The sequence below is a fragment of the Semicossyphus pulcher genome, unplaced genomic scaffold, assembly GCF_022749685.1.
Source record: "Semicossyphus pulcher isolate SPU_LCO1_2020_fin unplaced genomic scaffold, fSemPul1.0.p SCAF_26, whole genome shotgun sequence".
In the NCBI taxonomy this organism is placed as follows: domain Eukaryota; kingdom Metazoa; phylum Chordata; class Actinopteri; order Labriformes; family Labridae; genus Semicossyphus; species Semicossyphus pulcher.
In genome coordinates, this window is record NW_027211700.1 from 5555178 (window position 1) to 5581363 (window position 26186).

General features: G+C 46.8%; 1 protein-coding gene across 3 annotated transcripts in view; it reads left to right on the forward strand.

The window, feature by feature from the left end:
• Positions 1-26186, forward strand: part of epha4l (eph receptor A4, like) — a 58793-nt gene that overhangs the window by 19572 nt on the left and 13035 nt on the right. Inside the window, exons 4-11 of one of the 3 annotated variants that reach the window (XM_069676564.1) lie at positions 5842-5997; positions 13195-13530; positions 19337-19461; positions 19554-19713; positions 21063-21174; positions 23225-23283; positions 23759-23872; positions 24498-24683. In XM_069676564.1, the coding sequence (XP_069532665.1) occupies positions 5842-5997; positions 13195-13530; positions 19337-19461; positions 19554-19713; positions 21063-21174; positions 23225-23283; positions 23759-23872; positions 24498-24683 (1248 nt within the window). The remainder of the gene's footprint in view (positions 1-5841; positions 5998-13194; positions 13531-19336; positions 19462-19553; positions 19714-21062; positions 21175-23224; positions 23284-23758; positions 23873-24497; positions 24684-26186) is intronic. The other 2 variants (XM_069676565.1, XM_069676566.1) reach the window with 2 other exon arrangements.

Here is a 26186-nt window from a genome sequence, read left to right on the forward strand (position 1 = left end):
GTAGTGGGTTTGGCTCTTTGCCCAGGTTTGGGTGGTGCCACTCTTGCGGACCTGGCATGTGTGCAGAAGTGGAATCTGAGTGGTCCCCACCCAGTGCAGCCAAGTCAAACAGTGTTTCACCAAACAAAGATGGATCTGTTTGCTGCCATACCTCTCCCTGTTCTGTCCATCTCTGTTTTTTTTTATCATTCTTTTCGGTACACGCACACCCAGTACCCCGGTCCCATTTTTTTAAGGAGTGTCTTTGTCCATTCTGAAGTGGCTGGGTGGAATACTTTAGATTTTTGCGATATAACCATTGTGCTAATATTGCTTCTTAAGGCCAGGCTGGTGGAATTAGGGAGGAAGTCGAGGCCTACGTGTCAATAAGAACGCAGAGTCCTCAGTTCGCAGGAAGTCTTCAGAACAATATTTCAATTTTTCAGTTATGTAATCCAAACTGTAACAATATAGGTGGTACCAAAGTGCACTCTTGGCAAAAGTGGCTCTCAATTGGAGCAGGAAATGGTCTGTTAGGCCTGTGCATGTAGTCGTATCCAAAAGAGAGCTGGGGCGATCAGTCCAGGATGTACCCCGTCTCTCGCCCAGTGACAGCTGGGACAGGCTCCAGCTTCCCAGCAAGCCTCAATAAGATAATAGATAATGGATGGATGGATGGATGGACATGTAAAATGCTAGAGTCTACCCTTCTTTTGTTGTAATTTTACCTGTTAGCTCATCTGGTCCGCTGGCCGGTGCTCGTACATGTCCGGGACAGGCATTTTAATTAGGCCAGTGTCCTGGTGGCTCTTGCATGATGGATTGCTGCTGCTGAAAATACAGTTATAAATCATCCGGTACTTGACAGGCAAACTGCTGGCAACTCTTGCCCCCTCCCCGGCACTGGCCACCGTTAGCAAAGCCGCAGTGATTGTCAGCAAGGTTGGCTGGTGTGTTATTAACATCGTTAGCCCTGCTGGCTTTTGTTCTTAGCCTTCATTAACACCAGCGAGGATGTCAACCCAGATGTCACTACCCGACTTTTCTTTGCTTTTGCAATTTAAGAGAAGGGCACCACTAGTAAGGGACCTCTTCGCCCCGCAGGTCAAGGTCAAGATGTGTGACGAGTGTAATGTCATCAATCATGGTGATCAGTTTCGGTGGCCGTGTGTCCCTCATCCATCACGCTGATGGGTTTCGCTAGCCGTGTGGCTGTGTGTCGCCGTCTGGGCCGGAGGTAATTAATAACCCCCAGTGACGGAATTAATGAGTTAACCTGCTCCACTCTCCTGCTGTTCCTGTGACAGATGCTAACGGTCAGTGGCTAGTTATCCCTGCTGATATGCCAGTGGCTCAGGTGTATTGATGTGGATCGTGTTTTATTGTCTGTGTGCGTGTCTGAGAGGGAATAGACAGCATACACCTCCAAGAAGCTTTTTTTTTTAGATTCACTATGGACTGCAGCCAGGTGGTAAGCAAAGCGCTCTTGGAATAGTAATCCTTTCGAGCAGGAGTATCACCTGAGCAAAGAAATACTTTCCACAGGGAGAAACAGAGAAAAAAAGAGATAGCAGACACACAAAGGCAGAGGGATATGTCAGAAAAGCAGGTTGAATAGAGATGGCTGGCTTCTCAAGGCGCAGGAGAAGGAGAGACTCTCCTTGCCCCCAGGTCCTGAAAACTGATCGCTTCGTTTCTGAAAGAGCGGCTTTGTTTAGGATGCCTCTGCCTGCTCCTCTGAAGAGCGCTCACTGTCTGTTATGACTAAAAAAGAGTGACCGAGTTTTCATCACCCAAAGAAGATAAAGCACTGCCTTGAAAGGAAGGAAAATGTTGTAGTTTGAACTTAATTTTCCTTTTTTTCCTGATTGTAAGAGAGGCAATTGTTCAGCCCGGGCAGGCCTAGTTATTGTGCGCCGTGTGCTGGGTGTTATATTCCTGGGGTTTTTGGCTGGCTATTGTAGCGCAAGTTAGCTCTCATGCTTTCAGTCCCCAGTGTGTTGGGTACTTTGTTGTGGAGGCTGCAGAATAGCTTGCCTATCAGGCTTTTCATGCGGGTCACTCAAGGTGGGTTGCAGTGGGTGGGTGTGTGGGTGGATGTGGTTTTATTTAACTGCAGATAAGGGAGCATCCATGCCTGTTCAAAGCCTGGTGTGTAGGCTGTTTCTACTCAGAGGAAAACTTAGCTGGGTTGTAGTTGCCTCGCGTGTGGGTAGCTATCATTGTATCATTAGCTTTTGTGCGCTTCTATTTTTTGCACATGGCTGCGTCGACGATTTCGTCTTGAACAGAAGTTCCCGTTTTTTCCCTCCCCTCACACGGCGCAACCAATTCAGCCAGCAGAATCCCCACCACACGGACAAAACTACTCATTAACTCCCACAAACCCTCTCCCTCCACCCTCGTTGCCCCCTTTCCTCCAAACGTGCTTTAGCTGAGAGACAACAGGGACGGGGACGGGGCGGGGGGAAAGACTGACAAAAGGGGGAAAAGGACTAAAGCCAGAGAGGAGGATTGAATGAGTGAAAGAGCTGCTGGGGGAGAAAAGGGGGAAGAATGCGATGTCCCGGTCTATGAGGGATTCCATTTTTTGCCTTTCCAGAATAGAACAGTAAGTCACCAGTCTCTTTGTTTGCCTTTGATCTCTCAGCTCAGGGATTTGGCACCTGACAAACCCCTCTCTGTCTGAAAGGAGGCCTGCGGAGAGAAAGCCTAGGAGTGCGGGAGAGAGAGATAGAGAAGCGAGTGAGAGTGGGAAAAAAAATAACACAGGAGAGTTAGAGATCGACGGGGCGAAAAACGAGACGGTATAAAAAAGACGGTGTGGAAAAAGTGGGTTTAACTTTTGAGAGCTGAATGATGAGCTTCTCCGCTCAGATCCCATAAAACTAAATACATGTGTGCTCATGTGTGTCTGTATTTGCGTCTGTGTGTGGGTTTGCCAGGGCTGGCCCGGGCAGTGATAAATCCAACAAGTCTTAAGGGAGATTCCTCTCTGAAGCCACGGACTCTTGGACCACCCACTACTGCGGTCTCTTCCCTCAAACACACACTCTCGCTCCTAATAGGAAGCAAATTCCCCAGCTTTACTTGGATATCGACCTTTCTTTTCCCTTGACTGTTCCTTTCTTCAGGGCACTCGCTGCTGTAAACAAGCCCTCATAATGTTGACTTCCCATTTTCAAACACAATTTCTGAAAATCCAGAGTTTCAAACCGCAGATGAAGATGCCAGAGCATGTCTCTGCTGCAAACAGGGATTTGGAGTTGTGCGAGGAATTCTGGGACAGCCTGTGGGGACTCTGGGGTCAGCTTGGGACAGCTTAATAATTGATGAGTGAAAAACTCATCAACCGTGCACAGTTTGAGGTGGCCTGGTCTTAGACTGTGTCTCTTTAAAGAGGCTCAGGCCCAAAGGCTGTGAAGCATGGGACTCAATTAACTCTCTCTGAAGCTTTTAGCGAGGGGGCATCGTCTCAAACAGGTTGACCCCTCACTCAACTCTGGACACTTTTCCTGGTCAGCGCACATGTACAAACCCTAGCAGCAACTTTGTGTTTTGTCACCTGAAGCGGTCATTAAACAATACCCACAAATCCCAGTGTCCTTCTGTCTCTAGTGATGAGTCCGGGCGTTGAAAGATTGCTTTAAAGATAGAGAGATAACACAAAGCGCCTCCTGACTAATCTCTCCGCTTCTGGAAGAAAAGAAACGCCGGCTTCACGCACCCCTGCAGGCTACAATCAAAGGGACCCTTAGCTTAGCGTTAGCGAGTGAAGCGGCAGGGATTTAGCCCTGATTGACTGAGTGGGAACGGGCAAAGAATGGCTCAGCAGGTAGCAGCTAGCCCGGCTCGGTAAACGCCACGCTATACTCTAATCCAGCTGCTGGAGGAGAGCGGCTGCGGGGCAAAAAGCCTGACGAGAGGGATCTCCCGGTATTTTGGGAATGGTTGAAGGAATGTGTGTTTTTGTTGGAGGACAGACTTCCTACTCTTGGCGACGCATGTGGACAGGCACTGATTTGATTTGTAGCGTGGTGTGAACACATGTGGGAGTTTGTTTATGCGACTGTTCTTCTGTATGAAGTGATCCCTGATGTATTTATGACTGTGGCATTGAAATCCTTGTCTTTAATTGAAATGCACATTTAGATCCTGGTTGTTTGTGTGCTTTTAAAGACACTGAGACTCTATGTGTGAGCCATGAAAGGGGGGCTTCACCCCTGCAGGCTATAAGTGTGTAATTATCTGATTTATATTGGGTATGAGTTTACCCATCTGTCTCCAGTGGTTTTTTTACATCACACACATTCACACACTGCCCACTCTACCAAAACCCTAACCACCGACCCTCCGGCCTCAATACCATTCGCCGCCCACATTCAAGCACACAGCAGCCTCGTTGATTGACAGGTTATTTGGTCCAATCGGTGTCGCGACTGTCTGCACAGCACCTCTTAGAGAATTGTTCTTTTGTCCTCCTCTTCTGGTTCAGCGCTCAGGGGGTGAAATATAACCCTGCAAGTCTTCCCCGGCCATTATAGAAACGGATAGATGAGGGAGAAACTCCTTGAAACACGAGCCCCCCCAATCAAACTGTCACTCAAAAGAAAGGTGAGCACTGTCGCCAAAAGTAGGAAAAGTGTCACTTAGGTTACCATTTCAGACTGAGGTGTGTGTGTGTGTAGGTGTGTGTGAGGCCCCACAGAGTGAAAGCAGCCTTGTGAGAGTGACAGAGCTCCCGGTGTGCCAAGTGAGGTGGCATTTGTTTGTTAAATGGTCTGAAATGCCAACAGCTCTGGTTTCATTGCAGCTCCAATTCTTGCCAATGGAGCATAGCTTAAATTTGTGAGAAAGACAAGGGGTAGTTATTTGATCTTCCCTTTTTTTTTGTCAGAGGAAAAAGCACCCTTTACTCCTGTTCTGTTGTTTTTAATAATAGAATGCAGGTTCGTGAGAAAGGACAAAGGGAAGAAAGAGCCGAAGATGGAAAGTGAAGACAAAGAGAGCGGAGGCCTCTGGGCAACGTATTGTTTTCTTGTGGCTAATTGGGGGGAAAAGGGCAAGATCAGAGAGCTCTTGTCGTTTTGCCGCTAAATGGGTCAATTATGCTTTATTAAAGTTGTAATCTCGAAGATCTCAGTTTCCTTCCCTTTGGCGGCACCTATGGCGATAGACGGTAATTGCAGGAGCACACTTCCCAGATATCCAGACAGTGTTGCATGTGTGACGTCCACGGTTGGCTCCGGTTGTAACTCTTGATTTTCCTCGCTGACGGTCGCTTTCCTTTTAAGACTGTTTGCCTTCATCTGTGCGTCAAGTTTTCTTTGGATTTTTACTCATTGTTGAAGTTGTATCTGTAGTCATCCATCTTTTCTTTGTTTGTTCAGCCATAGTAGATTACTGTTTACTCGCAACACTTGCAGAGACCGGAAAAGCAGCCGCTTAGCTCCGCCTACCCTCTCTGGCAGACCAAATGGAAAACGCGTCACTAACTGAAACTAGCAATGGAGGCCATAAACTCATGAGGAAATGTTTTCTGAGGCAACAAATCAACTGAGAAGTTGGGTTGTTTTGTGCTAGAGTTTCGCTAACCAGCTGAGTTGCTCCCTGTTTGGGATTATAAAGAATGGAGGCTCTACTGAATTGGCACCACCAAGAAACCAAGACACCACATCCACTTTTGATATACAGTCTATGGTTCTGACTAAACTAAACTATTGGATGGATTGATGACAGTTTGTTGTCATTAGAGGATAGCATTGCTGTAGATCCAGTCTTAAAGGAGTCCCTTTCTGATGCTGCATCTTGTCATCACATCTCATGAAACCAACCCTCTTCTGTGTCCTTGTTGTTTTTCAGCCTGCAAGATTGGTTACTACCGCGCCCTGGCCACCGACGGCTCCTGTTCCAAGTGTCCGCTCCACAGCTACTCGGTCAGGGAAGGATCCACCTCCTGCGTCTGCGACAAGGGATACTTCCGCTCCGAAACCGACCCGGCGTCCATGCCCTGCACGCGTAAGTACACCCACCTGTAATGCATAGAGTGCATAATGTGGACTAATAAACCACTGCAAGCTGTGTTTTACAGTGATTTGTAAAATTAGTGAAGCAATACTGTTGTGAAGAAGAGCTCCTAACACACACACAGAGTGATTACTTTTGCCTAAACATGGTCATAAATTCTCTCCCTCTCTTTCTCATGCAAATACCAACCTGAAGTACCCCTTCACACACACACAGAGACACACTTCCTGCACACACATAAAGCAGGCGGCTGCTGGTTTAATAGGTGTCTTTTGATTCCAGGTGGTACTTAGTGATCAGTCATGGTGACAGAGAACTAATGAGGGTATAAACCGCTGCATTCCCCATTCAGTCTTCCACAGCAGAGGAGGGCGACAACAATAGGGGAAGACAAATAGAGATAAAATGATAGCGGAAGGTGACCGTAAACGAGGAAAAACTGGACGTGAATGCAGAGAATAAAGACGTGTTGTTATAGAGAAAGGGTGAAGGTGCCAAGGAGACAGACAAGGGAAGGCATCCAACTGAAGGAACACTTTAATTTCCTAGTGTGTCTCCACTTCGCTCCATCGGGCTGCATGAGTCAACCTCTGTTCACCATGACTGTGATAACAAATATTGCTAACAGCCTAATGATACCTCTTCCTTTTTGAACCTCATCTCGTCTGTGAGTCACGGAACTGAGACTTCAGAAGTTTACACAAACAGAGGACAAACACACACACAGCCCTGCACTCTCATTTCCCAGAGAAATAACAGCATTCATACCAACATGACAGACGTCTGTGTGAGTGAGTGTGTGTCATAAAACAATTTTAACAACCAAAACATCTGCTCAGTTGCTTAGCTCATAGCTGGCTCGCCATTTGGCCCGAATGATCTGTCAAGTTCCTGCGGATTCATCACTCAGCAAAACAGTTTATTGAATCAGACAAGCAGCCCAATCCTTACTGCAAAACACTTAACTGTAGAGCGCTGAGCCGGCTCTAATTACTCCCCTGCTGTACGATATCTGTGCAGGATCTCAAACAATGTTCTGTTGTGGCATATTTTCACGTTACAGAATATGGCTCCGTGTTAGACTCGTATGAGATGGTAATCAGTAACATCCTTGATTGTTACATGTTGGCCACGTCCTTGGTGCTAAGTGCAGAGCTGTTTTTAACCTGTTTATACGACTGTCACGAAATGAAGAGTTTAGTTGGACCAGCAAACAGAAAAGCTTTTATGAATTTGTATCATATAAACTGGAAAAATATGTTTTTGTGAGCATATCTTGGTATCAAGATGGAACGCCTACAAGATGCAACGATTAGCAGATTAATCGTTTAGTGTGACAGAAAATTGAAAGAATGCCAAATATTAAAAGCTTTCTGATCAAATAACAACAATTAATTTCCCTCCCCTTTGTTTTATATTTCTGGTCAGCCAATAAAGACAGTTGTTAATTTCACTTTGGGCTCTAGTTGCCGGCCTACAACAATGCCAAGACATGTTAGCAATTTGTGAGTTGATGTTTTTCTTAAAGGAGCAGTTCTTCCCGGGAAAAAGCCACTGTCAGTCATGCTTCTCTGTAATCGATAGCAGCAATAATATTTGAAATTGGCGCCATAGCTGTGGAGAAAGTTGTACAAACAGCTCGTGGTTTCGCCCATTATACTTTCCTACAACACCCAGCATGCATTGCGCCCCTCTGCTGAAAGGAACGGCCCAGCGAGAGACACTGGAGTGAAATACTACCGTTTTCCAGTCAAGGACATTGATCGCTGCAGACAACGGCTCACAGCGGTACAGAATCTGAAACCCGGCGAGAATATACCGGTGGATCGTCCAAAAAACCTTCTGGAGTCTACATTTCAGACCTGGCGATTGTGAACGAGACATGACATCAGAGGCGTCCTAGACTGAGGAAGTGTAGTTTAACAAGCTCATCATTTTCATTAACAATGAATTCGGTTCTGCAAATTCCCTGAATTAAGAACAACTGGCTTTGATTTCAAGTTCTTTTGTGCAACATTACAGCTAATTAATTGAAAAAAAAAATGTAATCTGGATTTTGTGGGACTATTTTTTATACTTTTTACACAATTTTCACCTTTATAACTTAATTGAGAGGCTTGGATCGGTGACTCTAAAATTGCCCGTAGGTGTGAATGTGAGTGTGAAAGGTCGTCTGTCTCTGACTGGCGATCAGTCCAGGGTGTAGCCCGCCTCTCGCCCAGTGACTGCCTGGAAAGGCGCCAGCCTCAGCGACCCTGAACAGGATAAGCAGTATAGATCATTTTTGGATGGATGGAAAAATTACAATAGGTAAAAAAAGAGAGACCACAAACTAAACGTATGAGCTTTAATACGTCTTTAGTTCTAATAAACATGAATAAATATTCATATTTTCTTTTTTGGAAACAGAATAAATCTCTCTCTCTCCTGCCAGTTTACTGTTTTGCCACATCCCTAATATGTTGAGCTACGACCCCTCTTTTAATTAATGAGCTCGGAGCCCATCCCCATTGTCCCGTTAGTCAGTATGGCATTTGAGTACGACTGCTGCAAGCAACAGCTGTCAAAGCTCATTACGAGGCTTATTTTATTGGACCCTGTTACGCCGTCTCCGCCGCGCTCCCAGCTCCACCGAGAGGAACTGAACATTAGCCGGACTCTCTCGGGCGACCTTTGCTCCGCCTCGTCAGCCGCTCAGCATTTGATCTTTGAACTCCCACCCTGTCTGTCGTCTGCTGTTTTCCTTCCTCAACTTTTTTTTTTTTTTTTTTTACTTCTCACCCACATGGCCGGGCTCTGTAATTACAGCTGTCACTCACACAGCCCTCCTCATCCACGTTTTGTTTTCTCTCTCTCTCTCTCCTTTTCACTCAAAACCCACTCAGAGTCACGAACAGAGCAGATGAAGAAAAAAAAAACCCTCTTAAAGTCATTTCCCAGTTTGCCTTGCTGAAGGTCAGACTGGGAAAGAGCCAGCATCTCTGGTAATTGGGGTGCATGTGTGCGTGTGTGTGTGTGTGTGTGTCTGTGAGTGTGTACAGGGGGGTAATTGAAAACGCTTTTCCAGTCTCTTAGCTCGGAGTCTAGCGATGCAGGATGAAGATTAAAACTGGATGTTTGTGTGATTCTATCAGTGAGTTGTTTGCAGGCCTGTTACTCCTGCTGTACATCTGTCAGCACCTTCATCGGCCTCTTTCCTTTCTTTAATATGTGCTACATTTCATTGAAACACTTGCTTTCAAGATTAGAAACAAGAGACTTTCTAATTGTTTGCCTCCCACACTTTAAATCACCCGGCAGGATGAATGTTTCTTTCTTGGAGATTTTTAATTTGCTTTAAAAATCTGTTTGACCTCTTTTTTTGTGGTTTGTTTCTTTGTTTCTCGCCGTGCTCTTTTGTGTGGCCTATTTTATCTCACTTTTATAGTTTTGTGCTTTGAAACATGCCACATTAATACAGATTTATTTAAATGTTACTTCATTTTTCAAGATTATTCAGCCTCTTAAGATCTGTGTACAATAATGTTCAACCTTTAGCATAAAGTCTGCGTATTTTAAAATAGAAAACATCCCCTAAACACAGTTTGTAGCTCAATCAATTCATACAGTTTGGTATATAATATCAAAATATGTTGAGGGTAATTCACATGAGTAAATGTGGGCGAGTATAAATACACACACACACACCACAGGGCGGTAATGAGGACCAGGGACAGACACCCATGGGAGCTTGTTGCTCCGCCGCGTTCAGGTTAAAAGGAGGGGGTGTTCTCCATTTTGGGGTTTCTGTTGGCCCTTGATGTGTTTCTCAGACTTTCCCCAGTTTTCTTAGCGGCGGTTTGGTTTGGTAGAGGAAGAGGGAGGGATGGAGGGAGGAATGAACACAGATCGCGGAGGGCTCGAGGGGGGCATTGAATGAATCCCAGCCGGATGGTAATAGCGGGGTCGATGTTCTGGCCAATTTAGCCCGCGCTCTACCTCGGCCCTGCGCAACACTCGGCGAACAATTACTGATAGAAAGAGACAGAAAGAAAGAGGGATGAAGGAGAGTGGGAGCGGAGTAAAAATGAGCAAGACAGATTAAAAAAGGGGGAGCAAAGGAGCAACAGGAAAAGAAATAAGGCTCCGAGCAAATTGCGAGGCCGTAATTGAAGAGAAAAGGAGGGGAGGGAGGATGAAATCAGCAACTTTCTTCAGGAGAAACTTTGTAAGCGTCCCTGTGGATTCATCCCGTTAGGAGTGTGAATTTTTTAAGGCCATGTTGAGCTAACGTTGTATGAAGGTTGTGTTAGCGTTGGGCTCCCGTTTCCCCCCGCTATTCTCTCTCCCAGGATTAATTACCGGGTGTCAGTCACAGCCGACGGCTCTCCCACGCTCCCTTGCTCCCACCGGTGAATTCTGGGAGAGCGACAGGTACAGCCATAGGTAGTGTGAGTGTGTGTGTACGTGTGGAATGAAGGGGGGGGCGTTGACATATTGTGGAATGTGTTTAAGACTTTATACAGTCATAAAGTTATATGGCGCTATTGCAACTGCCGCCATAGCAACAAACAAACAGAACAAGCTTCCTGAGCTGATTACACACTAAAATGGTGACACACACACTCAAATATCCCCGTATACTTCTGAGGACAATTATGTCACTATAAAGGAATACAACACAGGAAATATGCTCATTTACTTCTTGGCAAGAGTTAGAGGAGAAGATATCACTCTAATGTGGGTAGGGTAAAGAGGAAGCAGGAACGCTTTCCCACCGCTAACACCCGGCTTTTTTACTTAATGGGAAAGGCTACAATCGGCATTCAGACCCGGGTCAAACACTCGGCAGTAGACCCAGGTAATTATCGCCTCGGCTCCAAACATCAATGACGGGAACACAAAATCCGTGTCGACGCTAATCTCCGCCCCCCTTCCGGTGCGATGATATACAGACTGACACTGAAACATCTTCACTGTTTCCTAACTCTGTCTCCGGCGCGTTTGTGACATCAGACCGTGACGCAGCAGAAAAGAAACCAACAGTATACTCCACTGGCAATGGAGACAATCTGCAGTTATAAGCGGGTCTTCCCGGGTCTGAAAAACCAGTGCTAATTTTGGTGGGAAAGGGGTATTAGCTTAGCTTAGCATAAGGCCCAGCCTGGCTATGTCCAAAATAAATTAAAAAAATGCACCAACCAACTTGCCGGAAGCTCAACAACGAGGAGTTTATATCTTCTTCGTTTGGTCCATATAAAACTCAAATGATTCTTTATGCTAAGCTAAGCTAACTGCCTCCTGGCTCCAGCTCTACAGCTAACATACAGAGCCGACAACAGAATTGATCTTCTTACCTTATTTTCTGCAAGAAAGCGAGTAAGTCTTTATGGTTATTTGTATCACTTTAATGTCCTAAACCACCTTAATTCATGTCAGTAAGAGAGAAATAACAAATCCCCTCCATAAGGAGGACATTTCATCTTTTTATCCTTGTGAGGACGAGAACAGAAGAACAATTCTCAGACAATGGCAGTGAACATTAATATCACCTTTGTTCTGCCGAGTTTATGGCGCTGTAAGTCCAGATAGCAGCAGAGTAATAGCTTTATAGTGTATCTCAAACAGCACATTATGAGCTTTGAGAGGGATTAGAGGTTAGGTGGTTAGCACACTGACAAAGGCACTTTTATATTGATGGTAGGATGTAGGCACCTTAATATAGAAACCCCATCTGTAACTTGTACCCATTGTGTGAGGAGCGAGAGGTGAAGGAGCGAGAGAGGGAAAGAGAGAGGAGGACAAAAAGCGGGGGAAATTGGGGGAAGGCAGCGCTTTATCATTATTTTTAATGAGAATTTATTAATAGGTTTTCATCGATGGCTGCAGATCCTAAGGGGAAGTGAAGTGATGCTAATATTAGCGCAGAGTGGGCGACTCTAGATCCCTTCATCTCACTGCTTGTGTCTTGAGCTGTTTGTGACCCTTAAGGTCAAATTCAGTCAAACTGACACCCCTCCTCACCCGCCAATGTCCAGTTCTGCCCCCTGCCTCCCTCCTATCCACCCGTCCATCCACCCGGACCTGCTCCCTCCATACTAATCAGTGGCTTTCTGCTTCCTGGATGAACAGACGGTGTTTGTCTTCTCCGTCTGTCCTTCTCCGTCTCTTTCCTCGCAGCCTTCGCTTCCCCGTCCTCATTTGCTCATTCATCACCATTGCCAGACTGATTCCGGCCAAGATGAGTCAAGTCCAAACACATACAGTATGCAGACAGTACAAAGACGCATGCATCATGGGTAAAATTGTACTTCCACCTCTCCATTAATGCGGCACAACTCCTTAACCGACCATGCAGACACACTCCCATACCCAGTCCCCTCTGCTGCTCTCTGTGTCACTATGAAATCACTCATTGCCACTCCGCTCCTCCAAAAATAACACTGATAATTAATTTCCGTTGTGAAATGATTCGTCTGTGGACCGACTAGCTTTCATATTTCACCCTGCATCGATCCCCCCAGCCCGCTCGCGTGCGCTTCATTAGTCAGAGAGAGAAAGCGAGTGCGACGGGAAAAACAGAGACGCGCAGATCGAGAGAGAGGGAGAGCGAGAGTTAAGTCAATTACCGTCGCTTATGTTTGAAAGCAATGCAAAAAAACACATTAATTACAATAGAGCTGACATGTAAATTGGGATTGATGAGCAGACGAGTTTGTGTCGCAGATCTGCGGAGCTGCTTTTCATATAAAGCTACAGCGAGTAGGCCTCACATCAAAGCCGAAACTTAATAACAGGGTCCAAAGCAAACTTTGTCTAAAGTTATTGAGTGGGTGCCATAAAGCCTCAGTGTTAGCAGCAGGCTCGGGCGCTCTGCCACCTCCAGCTGATTCAACGTATGAATGGGAAAGAAATCTGCCGGCCTATTGGATTTCAGTTAACGTGCTGAATTAACTGAGGTGAAATTGAATCCTCCCTCGCTGTAATGGACAGGACATTAAAAGGGAATTCAAGAAGCCTCAGCTTTCAATAAAGGGAGAACCCAGTCAATTACACATTTACTTTTTTGTTATATGTATGTATGGAAAGACACTTTACTATCATGATCAGCAATTTGTTTTAATCTCTTTCCTTTTTGTACGAAGCATCTGGCTTCTACCGACTACTTGTAATAACATCCTCTCTTTCCTCTGTCTTCCTTCTCCACAGGCCCGCCGTCGGCTCCCGTCCACCTCATCTCCAATGTGAACGAGACCTCTGTAAACCTGGAGTGGAGCCCGCCCCGGAGCTCAGGAGGACGCCAGGACCTGACATACAATGTGGTATGTAGGCGCTGCGGACCTGACGGGCGGCGCTGTCAGCCCTGCGGCAACGGCATCCACTTCAGCCCGCAGCAGCTGAGCCTGAAGGGAACCAGGGTGTCCATCAACGAGCTGCAGGCCCACACCAACTACACCTTCGAGGTGTGGGCGGTGAACGGAGTCTCGCCTCAGAGCCCTGGACCGGAACAGGCTGTGTCTGTAACTGTCACCACCAACCAGGCCGGTAAGACATTCGATGATGGTTTGAGTGAGTGGGGGATTCGGGTTTGGCCTTGGAAAAGAAGTGGCAGTAGATTAATGGAGGTCCTCACCAAAAAAAGAATTTGTCCAGCACCAGTGTTCGCTGTCTAATTCTTTGCCCATTTGTAGCTCATGTAGAGACTTCCAGGGCAACATTTCCACCCGTTTACACCCTGTATGGAGTCGATCAGGGGCCCTTTATCAACCCGTTGGGGCTAACCCAAAAAATGTCCTGGCCCAAGTTGGTTATCCAAGTGCAGGCCCCATATTTGGCCTTGATAAGTCTAAGAACAATGGTTGTCTATCTTAACGGAAGCCAGATAACCATGGTTGGTAGCTATGGTTACAGTGTAAACAAAAAATGATACATGATGATAAATACAAGCTGTGTACGGGCTGCAGCCTTCGAAGGCCGTATTTGAAGGCAGATTGCGTCATGGAAGCGACGGGTGCATCTTTCACAACGTATCCCAAGATGCATTGCGCCAATTCAAGCGAAATGACAGACTTTTACTCGGTTGAGGAATACACTTTAAAATGTTTTTGGTTTCAACTCAATTGAAAAGCTCATGTTACACATGTTTAAGAAAATGAAAGGGCCCTTGAAACAAATAATCCTTAAAATAATAGGTTAACTTACTCGATGTTAGTTATGCTAGCTAGTTAGCCCACTAGCTACCTGTTGCTAGGCGACAGGAGGGACGTTTGGTGACGCAAGTAGACCAGACCGTCTTATTTCAGTTTGGCTTTAATGGTCTACAAAAGCTATGAATGGAGCTCCGTCTTAGGCTGCAGCCCCTCGATGGGACACAGCTACAGTTTTACCTCATGGTGCACTCAGTAGCTTCTGACTGCATCGAATGATCTTCCTCACGTCTTAGTTTGCTACATTTAGACAGCTCCAGCTGCAGATCTAAGTCAGTTTCTTGACTGGTCTTGTTAGCATGTAAAGGGGAGCATGCATGTCGGTAAAGAGGCTTCGTAGCCGTGTGCCAAGGCTTATATTTGATGCAGAGCACGGATTGGTTACACAGAGCGCATGAAGTACTTTTTTGGTGGCAATCTGCGTGTAAAAACATGTTTATTAAAGCTGTAAATAATTTGGGTTAAGGCTGGGTGATTACCGAGGAGGATGATGGATTCTTTGCAGCGGGGAATGATTTTCTGCAATATTTCAGTGGAGTTTTGCATAATTAGGCGCGTGAAGCCTGGGCTGCAGATAGTGACAACGTGCTATATTTAGCTCTCAAGCTAATGAATTAGATGAGTTGTATTGATCTGTGGAGGCTTCATTACAAATGCTGCTGGATTTTGTGCGTGTGTGTGTGTGTGTAATTATTCTTGTAGAATACACCCATGAATACGGCCTCTCCTCCGAAGCTGGAGAAGAGCCCTCTAGCCCGGGGGTGCGTTCAAAGCTTCCCGTTGTTTTGTCATTTAGCCATTTTGTAACCGGTTGTTGTGCAAATGGATTTTACGACCCTGGCCCTTTCTCTTCATCCCTCCCTGCTCTCCTCTACTTATAGCCGATCATTACATGGTCTTCTTTACTGCTCTGCTCTTGGGTGGCAAGCTAAGTGCCTTTTTGTGTTGTTTTTTTTATCACTAATTTCCATCCCTGGGAAAGGCGAATATGGTGAATAGGGCTCGGGCTGGCAATTTAAGGGCACAGTGGCTTGATTTATAAGCCGGGGTCAGGAAGATAGAGATGAATGGATGTGCTGCCTGTGGGAGAGCTATGAGTCCTGCCAGACAGGCATGTGTGGGGGCTGTAATGGAGCACGCCCTGGAGTTCAGGCCAAGGGCTCACAAGAGCATGTCAGTACGGTCACACGGAAGAAAAGTTGCACAGTCTTACTCATGAAATCATACAAAGATATAAAGATACACGCACACACACACTGATGTCCCCTTGAGGGGGCTCGGGGCTAATCTGCTGACTCCGAGATGTAAGATATAGATGATGTTGCCTTTGGCTCGTCACTGGTGCATGTTCCACAACTGTTCCTCAGGATTAGTTATATGAAGCTTGCAGCTGGAAGCTCTATCATGGCGTGCGTGTGTGGCGTGTTTTCGCACATGTGCCGAACCGACTCCAAGCTTGGCTGAAAGCAAGAAAATGTGTTACACAGAAAGTTTGTACGCTCGTGGATGGAGATGATATACGTTTGCCTCTCAAACAATGTCCTCTATGTGTCTCCGGGCGTGCGTGTCTCTTCTAGTGTGTGTGTGTGTCGTGTTAAAGAGAATAGCTCCAGACTGATTGGATTTCTTCCTGCTAATGCTCGGTAGGGGCTTTGGAAGCTCTGGTTTCAGCCGCTGGTAATCCAGGCAGTCATCTGTGGCTGTCCCTCTCTCTGTATCGCCTCCCCTCATCCAGACACCGTGGATTACACATTTATTATGATAGATTTATTAGGATTTATAAGTGCTGTGGAAAAGATACCCCCGCCGCCGCCTTTCCATAAAAGTTCAGATTTCGGCTAGAGGGGAAGGAGTGAGGTAGGCAGGTTGGAAGGGCGTTATGCATTTTTTTGTGAGAAGAAAATTGATGAAGGTGCAGGAAAGAAAATTAAGACATGAGTGTTGTTAAATTGCACGCGCACACATCCGTGACCAGCAGGCGTGTGTGTGTGCATACGAGAGGTCAGATTCCACGTCTAGCCACGAACAATTCCACAGTCGTAAATCGGCCGGGCTGTAACCCTTTCACCCCCGGCTGCATGAGGAGAGGGAGGCGAGAGAGGGGGGATGTCCAGGCTTTGAACTGACCCCTGGCTGTAAATGGATGTTTTTCCCCCCCTTTATGGGATCAAGCACTTTGTGTGTGAGAAAGACCGAGTCAGAGAGTGAGAGGTGTTTATGTCTCGATACCAAATACTTGGCAAGCTTAGGTGACTAAAAGTGAATTAGTGCATGAGAGAGTGTGTGTGGGCACGTCTGTCAGAGCACATGTGTGTGAGTTTCCATCTCTCTGGCAAATCGGACGGACGTACATGTGGAAATGTGTTCGGGGAGATGGAAGCAGACTTTATAGGCGGGGGAGAAGGATCTTGTACGAAGGAGCCATTTTCTCGACACCCTGAAAAACGGCTCCCTCCCCGGCTATTTTTCCTTAAGCAGCAGCACAAGCGAGCGACTTCAATCTGGCAACCAGGCTCATATCTGGCAACCACATGTGCTCCGCGGCCCCTGTCTCTTTTAATGTCAAACTGCATCGACTGCATTTTGGCGCGACTGCTCGCACCGACCACAGCTGCTGCGCGCAACACAAACCTTCTTGCAAAGACAAACTCACTTCACAAACTATGTTCCAGACAAAACATCGCAAACATGCAAAGAAAGTGACAAACTATTGTCCTGGAATTGTGTTTTTTAAAAACCAAACCCAACCAGAACTCTATTTTCCTCTGCCAGATTCCTACTCATTAGAATATATATAAAGGTGGCATGATTGAGTTTTTTTGCTGTCGGTGTGAGATAATGGGACGAGCTGTATGTGAGTTTCTATCTTTCTGTTTGTGTAATGAGGTCCTTTGTGTTTCCGGGTATGTGTGTGTGTGTGTGTGTGTGTGTGTGTGTGTACTGCATGTGTTGCAGGCTGTGAAAGACTTGTTTTTAAGCGCACAATTCTGAAATGAGATTTGAATATTCATCGCATCTAACACTTATTATTCCAGCAGCGTTTGGAGCCCACGCGCTCAGGAGGCAGTAAGAAATTACAGATCTGCCCCCAAATATTTGAATTCATCTGCGGCGGTGCCAGCCTGTCTAGCATTGTCTGCCCGAGCTGCAGCCTCAGGTTAGACTTCTCTCCGTTCAGGCAGTCAGGTTTAGTCTTGCACATCCGCACCGTGCACGCATGGTTTGACAATATTTTACATTTGTCTGCGAACGATTTTGTTTTGAAGCATTCCTCAGACTAATTCATCTTTAATAAGTCATAAAACTTGGCCTTGATGGATCACCTGTTTCACGTCTGGGCCGTTCTGAACCTTGGTTTCTCACGTATCGAACCTCAGAAGGGACCACTCAGAAAATCACTCATCTTTATCCTCGCATTAGTCGAGGGAAAAATAAAAATGCAACAAGAGGAGGAGAACAAGATTAAATTGCCATATCTGTCATCTTTGGAGGAAAGATGGATGTGTGGATTACCTTGGGGGAACGAAGGCCTGTGACCTCTCAGGGGTTTTCTTCCTGAGCCAGAGCGTCCTCGCTCGGCCCCAGGAGGGCCTTCAAATTGGCTCCTGCTGCCGGGGAAGATTGATCGGAGGGATACAAATGGCCGCCATCTAATTGTTTAACGGAGACGCAACACATTAGGCCAACAGGATTACACAACCTTGGGTTAATCTATTTACCAAGAGATGTCTGCAATCCCATCCCTCTCCATCTCCCTCTCAGCCCCCGCCAGTCCAAACCCCTCCAACCCCCCCTCCCACTGCAGCTTCTTCACCCCGGCTGAAACTCAATCTGCGGCCGGTGCTTGAATTCCAGGCCCGTTTGAACTCAATCCCCGGCTAAAAGCAGGGTTTTGTTAGCGTTAGCTTGAAGACTAGGCTCCCTGGAGCCTCTGGTCAAAGTGATGAGAATGTATATAATGTCATAGATAATCCAATCATAATCGGTGGACCGCGAACCCCTCATTAATCATCCCACTGTAATTTTTTAAAAGGCAGATGGTCTGGAACGAGTAAGGTTACAGTATCTCTGAGGACCAGAGGTCAAAGACTCGCTCCTTGTAAGAGCAGACGACTTAGCGAGCGCTACCTGGGCATCAGGGGAAATGTTTTTGTTCTTGCTCTGTGGGATGGGTCAGGATGTAAAGGCCACTTGTGTTCATGTTTGAGGGATTCCACCTGAATATTGCAGGCTCTGGAGATGTGTGTGTTTGCTTTTGTTCTCTTTCTATACCTGCGTTGAGTGCAACCTTTGTTCTCATGTGTGTAACTCCACCTGCCCCACCATATATCTTCCTCTGCGCTCAAAACTCCATCTGTACACGAGTGTTTTTCTGTTTACAGCACTATCTTTCCCTCGCCTATGACTTTCTCTTTGTAGCGTCAAGAGTGTGTATGACCCAATTTTAGTGTTGTCACGCTCCCCGAAGATAGAGGTTTGATTTGTGCAGCGGTTCCACGCTGGAGGGAGGGGGGGACGAGTGTGAGCCATTATCTGTGCTTTAACCTTCACATGTTAAAGGCGTCTGAACGCAGATAGCGCGGCTGCTTGAAATATGGCCTCATTATCAGCTGCGGCAGAAAGGGCTGGAGATAAGATCGCTCACTGGAGCTTTAATGAAAACCAATTGATTTGCTCTCTTGAAGACGAGAGAAAAAGCGAGGCGTCGAGCTCATTTCGAGCTTTCCGAGGCGGACTTTGTAGCAGCGTGGGGTTCCCAGGGTGACCTGAGTATCTGCTGAAAATGAAGTTACACATTATTTCGCTTGTAGGAAAAAATGCGAGCAGGAAATTGGACCAATTTTTCTTTGCCAGCATGTAGAAAAAAAGCATTGCCATACACTCTGGCTTTTGTGAATCAGCTGTGCGGTCATACAGTTCTGTGACGCCTCCGATTTTGAATGAAAGCCAAGTTGAAAGACAAATGGAAGTGATTGCCTTGTGGCCTGGCTCAGCGTTTGACTTTCACAGCAGGACCGAGGAGTGGGAGATTTAGGAGAGCCACACAAAAGAGACGTGGTGTCTCCAAGGCTGAAAACAACATCAGGGACTTTGAGAAAGCAGTGGGCTGAATTTGTTTTTCTGTCTGCCTTTGATCTCACTAGCGCCCTCGCCAGTGACTTCCATCCAGGCCAAGGATATCACGAGACACACCATCTCACTGGCCTGGCAGCCACCGGATAGAGCCAACGGGGTCATCCTGGAGTATGAGGTCAAGTACTACGAGAAGGTGAGTGGTCACACGAGAAGCCTCTGCTGTTATGTGTCAGTAGACTGTATGAAAACACATCTGATTGTTGTCTCTTTGTGTGCTGTCCTCAGGACCAAAACGAAAGAAGCTACAGAATCATAAAAACCTCGTCGAGGAACACGGACATCAAGGGTCTCACGCCGCTCACTTCCTACGTGTTCCATGTGCGCGCTCGCACGGCGGCCGGTTACGGGGACTTCAGCGGGCCCTTTGAATTCATGACCAACTCCGGTGAGTTCAGCCACCCGACTCTCGCTCGGCTTACCTTGATGACATCAGCGTGGTGTAGAGCCAGAGAGGCTTCCTGCCCGTTTCTGCAAAAGCGATGATAGCATCTTTTACGAGTTTCTGGCTTTCATCATAGCGTCATTAATCAAAATAGCTGTCGTCTATAAAAGATAAATGATATTGTGCCCCAGCGCCTGACTGGCAACTCGAGTAGCTTCCATTATTCAAGTTGCAATGAGTCTCAATGGATGTGCCAGCTAAGGTTCAACCTATATGGGTTTTTGAAGAATGATACTACACCTGATATCTGTGTTGAGAAGCAGCTGGTGGCTACCTTTTGCTTCTTGTTTGTAGCTGTAAATGTTACAATTTTAAAGCAGATAAAAGGTGTTGAATGTTTCTTTCCCACTGGTCAAAAAACACCCGCTTACGCTCAGTTTGCTTAGTGGGAAAGGTTACAATCGCCATTCAGACTCGGGTCAAATGACTCTGCAGTAGTCCGGGTATTTATCACCGATCGGCAGTGATAGGAACACAAAACCTGGGTCGACATGATAATCTCCGCCCCCTTTGCGGCACGATGCTATGATGCGCACAGCTACAAATTTGCAGCGCTCGAACATCGTTCCAAATTTGCCGGCGCCGAGTTACACAGACTGAATGAGTAATAGATACAATAAACACCACAACATCTTCACTGGCCTCCATGCTGCTTACCAAAGAGAATAATGCAATTTCTTTGTGTGTATTATCGTTTCTGGCATGTTTGTAACGTCAGACGGTGACGTAGCAGAAAAGAGCCCAACAGGAGGATACTCCACTGGCAATGGGAAAAGAGACAAGTAACATTTCTTAGCGGGTCTTCCCGGGTCTGAAAAACCTGCATCAGCGCGCTGATTTTTTTGTGGGAAAGGGGTATATCAACTCTTAAACTCCAAGACTTCAAATTAGTACAACAAACATTATTTTAGATGGAAACGGAGGCCACAACATTTCCAAATATTAACATGTGACGCAATGAAGCAGCCACAAAAAAGACTGATGCACAATGACACTGTCTGGCAGTTTACTGTGAAGTCCAGATGTCCCCTTTGTAATGCAGATAGAGACAGCAGCGCATGATAATGACTTGGTCAAGCACACATCCTAATGGGCCTTCATTGTCTTTCAATAGGCGGTCTATAGGAAGAGGGACGAGGGGAGGAAGTGGGAGGGGCTGTCAATGACTTTGGCAAACACAAAATGTATACCGGCGCTTGATATTGACTTTGTTTTCCTTTCCATCCAACGCTCCCCCCCTCTCTCCTCCCTCTTTTTTCTTCCCTCCCCATCTTCCCTTCCTTTTCCCCCAGTCCCAGCTCCCATTATAGGCGATGGGGCCAACTCCACTGTGTTGCTGGTGTCCGTGGTGGGCAGCGTGGTCCTCCTCATCATCCTCATCAGTGCTTTCGTCATCAGCAGGAGGTGAGCTTCCTCCCGTCTGTCCCTTCTGCTTTCCGTCTCTGCCTCTTTCCGCACAGATGAGGGATGTCTTGCTTAGTAGCGGGGAAGTGGCTGTCAGGAAACAGACACACCAACACACACACTGATTCAGACAGCTAGCGCGGCTCGCTCGCGTCAGATGAGTGATGACTCGCCACACCGGAGACGTGATTGACGGCTCCGACAGCTGAAGCGATGCAATCAGCGACCCTTCGCTCCCCGTCCCCTCGCATCCCTCTCCCTCTATCGCTCAGCTGGCGGCTGTAATCCTGCCGCCAGTTATTTTCTCCTGCTGACCGCCGTGAAGAGAATGAGAAGAGAGGAGGGGAGAAAAAAAGAGGGACAGGGATAGGAAGGTGGACAATGAGATAAGCAGGCAATGAAAAGTAGGAGATAGAATACAGAGAGTGAGACGGAGAGGCATCAGGTGGATTTGCAGTGACCCAATCTCAGGGTGTTAACCAGAGAGCAGGACAAAGCACCGTCACACAGATGGGATTACATGCAGATGGGGCTGCCTCACCTCAGGGTGTTAACCACACTCCCCTAGTGCGTGTGCGTGTGTGTGTGTGTGTGTGTGTGTGTGTGCATATCGTTATGTAAAAAAGGATTGTTTCTATGTGTGGGGGAAGGGACCATTAATGGTTTGTGTGTTGATTCCTGCATGTGTGTGTTCCCCTTTATGGCTCTAGTTGATGCCTTCATATGTGAGTGTGCCTCTTTATATGGAAACCAGAGCATTGTTTGCATGTGTGTTCTGGGAATGATGGGGAGCGAAGGAAGCTGTTGATTGTGTGTGTCCTCTCCTCTCCGTGTGATTGCCTCTCTCTCTCCCCGGCCAAGCAGGTGGTTGCCTCTGCCTTTTTTATATGCGCGTGACGGCCACTGTCATTGTGCTGCCGCGGCCGTCCTGTGATTGTGGGGAGGGACTGTAATCACGTAGCCGTTTACCATCATTACACAAGCACAGAGGAGGACAATGTCTCGCGCATCTGGTCATTTCCACTACTGACCCGACACGTCAATATAAGCACAGGTGTCAGGCTGCCGGAGGGATTCGGAGGGATTTAGGGGCATCTCTCCTCGGATTGATTTGATGCTTTAGGCTCCGAGCCGTTCACAGACCTTTAGAGCCAGAGGGTGCGTTTGGCTTTAGGTGGTAATACCACGATGAACAAATACACGTAAAACACCCTCAGTTTACTTAAATGCTTTTGTCCGAAGCTACGTACATCTGAGAGTTAATACGACACAAGCAACTATCAATACAGGAGGGAATGAAGTCACCAAGCGCCAACAAAGTTAATTTGTGTCGTGTTTCAGTTATTTTAGAATAAAAATGTAAATAAAGAGAAATTATAAGAACATTTTAAATACTTAAAAACATATGCATTAAATGCAAATTATACTATACGTAACAACATGTGCAGGAAACTTGAAAATATGTACAAACAGTATGAATAAAGATATTGGTTTGAATAATAATGATAATTCAATTAAAACATCGTAAAATCAAGCAAAAGACAACTATTTATAAAAACCCAAACATCAATAAAAACTAGTTAAAAGGTAAAACAAAGCAAACGTTCAGAAAAAGCCAGACGATCAAAGTGACTTCCACAGCTGTGGGGCTCGAGCTGCAAAGGCTCGCTCACCTGTTGGGACCAGTCGAGATTCAGGAACCTCCAGGAGGCAAGACACTGCGTATGAATGTGCATAGATCCTGATTGCAGCCTCTGCCGTCCGTGTGTGAGAGGGTGAATGTGACATGAAGTATTAAAGCGTTTCGAGGGGTCTGAAGACTAGAAAAGCGCTATATTAGTTTACCATTCATAGCACATTTAAAAGAACAACATAAGGTGGGGTAAGTGGGTTTGGTGTCTTGTGTTCCCTTATTTGAATTTGGGGTTTTTCCATGAGATGCAGAAGCTTTATTTTTCATCCTGACACATCCTCTCTGACATTTGAAACCAAGAATCTGCATGTGCTGCTCCTGCTGTGTTTCTGACCGCCCTGCTGTTTTTGCCCCCAGAAGGAGTAAGTACAGCAAGGCCAAGCAGGACTCTGACGAAGAGAAGCACTTACATCAAGGTAACTCATACTTAACACTCCACCCACACGCTCTGTAATTGAAAAACATTAGCGCTGTCAGGTGTGTTCATGTGCATGCACTCTAAGCCGCAAATGAAGCCCATAAAACGGGGGAGGGGAAAAAAGAACACAAACTATTTTGAAGTTAATGTACTTGCACACTCGCATGCTCCAAACACCTCATTATCAAGTCATCAGCATTGTTATTCGTGTCCCACAAAAATTTCAAGTTAATGAGCTCCGTCTTCGCCGGAGTCAGCCGTAGTGGCATGAGAAGCGAAGGAGTTAGAGTGTGAAGGGAGGTATGGAGTGGAGGAAGGAGGAGGAGGAGAGGTTCCACAGAGGAAGGCGGTGTTGCCTGCAGCACGATGGAAATAAAGAACAGATGGAGTGTAGTTGCCGGAATGAATTAACCTTCACTTTTCACTCCCTTCTTTCTTTTTTTCCCTTCCTTCCTTCCTTCCTTTCTCCTCAGGAGTGAGAATATACGTTGACCCGTTTACCTACGAGGACCCGAACCAAGCCGTCCGGGAGTTCGCCAAAGAGATCGACGCCTCGTGCATCAAGATCGAGAAAGTTATTGGAATCGGTGAGGAGCTCCGTTTTGTTTTTTAGTCCTTTTAGTGATTTTTTAAATGAATTATTATAAGTGAAGCTTTATGGGAAGACTTTGCAGGAAGGCATAATGTACCGTACTTTGGATAAAAGCATCCACCTAATAGGATAATCGTATATTTGGTATTCGTTTCATGCAAATATTCTGCCGCCGGTGTCTCTCAGTGAGTCATATTTGGCTGTGCATGCTCTCATGTGCACTCCCTTAGAATAAAACAAGTCGTTTTCTTCAGTTGGTCTGCCTCTCTCGAGGTCAACGATCAGAAAAAAGGAAAGAAAGAAAACAAGGGGAGGCTGAATATGTTGTCCGAGCTATTCCTGTGGCCACAGAAAAGTCATCCAATGACAAAATAATAAAGAGGAAGAATCAATATCCATTTCCCCTCTCTCTCTGCTCCAGCGGCCGAGGGGAGGGGGGGGAGCGAGGGATTAAAGACCCTGATCAATGTTAAAAATGGACCCCTTCTAACCTGCACACACACACGGCCACACACGCTCACAAACTCCCGTCGTGATGTGATTTATAGTCGGAGCGCTGTCGTCTCTGAGTGCTTTTTGTTTCATCATTCCGTGTTTTTAACCGGGCCGTGTGCTTGCAGGGGAGTTCGGCGAGGTCTGCAGCGGCCGCCTGAAGATGCCGGGCAAGAGAGAGATCTGCGTCGCCATCAAGACGCTGAAGGCCGGCTACACGGACAAGCAGAGGAGGGACTTCCTGTCCGAGGCCAGCATCATGGGCCAGTTCGACCACCCGAACATCATTCACCTGGAGGGCGTGGTCACTAAATGTACGTCAAGCATGAGTTTTTTTAACAAATAAAGGTGAAGGGGGAGGATTTCTCAAACGGCAGAAAGGAACGATTTTGGCGAAATTAAATTGCGACAGGAAATTGCTCTCACACACACACACACACACACACAAACCCATTTACACACAATGACTAATATAATAACAGAGAGGACATTCTTTTTCTCTGTCCCATTTCTCCGTTTAAAAACGTAACAATAAATCATTATAAGCTACGTCTGCAGGTTTCTGGGTGACTTTGGAGAAGGGTGAATGTACTGACAAACCAATTCTTAAATGCACAAGATGTGTGTCTGCAGGGCGGTGCACAAGGTGTGTGTGTCTGCAGGGCGGCGCACAAGGTGTGTGTCTGCAGGGCGGTGTGTGTTTTAACGTGTGGATGCCGACGGATACACAACCATTAATGATAGATTTGTTTTAGCATTAATGCGTTTGTAGATTTGTGTTCTTGCACATGTTTGTTGTCCAGAAGTCCCATCCGGGGTATCCCCAGGTGGTCTGTGTCCAGATGGAAGGGGTCTAACATTGGGGGTAGCTGAGGAGGGGGTCTAATGGGTCCAGGAACAGGCCCTGTAGCGTGGCACCGGGCTCATTAATCATGGTGTCAGCAGTAAATGTGTTTGGGGTTAGGGAGTGATACCCTATCCCTCCTCTATCTGCTGCCGCTCGGCCACAAAGCACCGACCAAATCTCCCTCGCTCTGCCCTTGGCACTCTCTCCTGTCCGTCTCTCTGGTTCTTTCGACCCTTTAGACCTTCTGTTGATGCTATATGTTCAGCCAGAAGTACGTGTGTGTGTATGTCTTGTCGGCACATGTCTGCGTCTGCGCACCTTTGAGTGCATGCACGTGTGCGTGAGTGCTACCATAGCTGATCGGGCTCAGGTTAGATGGATGAAGTGCCTTAATGTGTCGTGACACAACAGCCCGGCCCTATCTGCGCTAGATAACACTGTCTCTCACTCTTGGACACACACACACACACATACACTTAGCCCCAGCCGGAGCTGAGAGTGAACAGCAGCACAGGCTGAATTGCTTATCACCTATCACACCTCTCAGCGCCGGGAATGACCTCTCAGACCTCGCAGAGGCCGAGCGGGAGCGAGAGAGAAAAGGCGGACAGATGGACAGGAGGAAGGGAGAGAAACCGGAGACACGCGACGGACAGGGAAGGTGCAAATAGAGACGCGGAGAAAAAGAGACGGGAAGGCAGTTAGGAGCTGATGGATCGGAGGAGAGACGGAGAACAACAGCGGGCACGACAGAGAGAAAGTGGAGGGAGGTGGAACTGCTGAACCGGAGGCTTGAGAAGGAAGAGACGGAGCGAGACAGAGGGAGAGAGATGAGGGAGAAGCAGATGAGATAGCAGTGACAGGATTTCGACATGAAAAGATGTTGAGCCAAAGCAGGAAGATCATCCGATAACTCCCACTCCACCTCCTTCCACTCCTGCTTTTCAGAGCTTGACACAAGGTTTGGGTA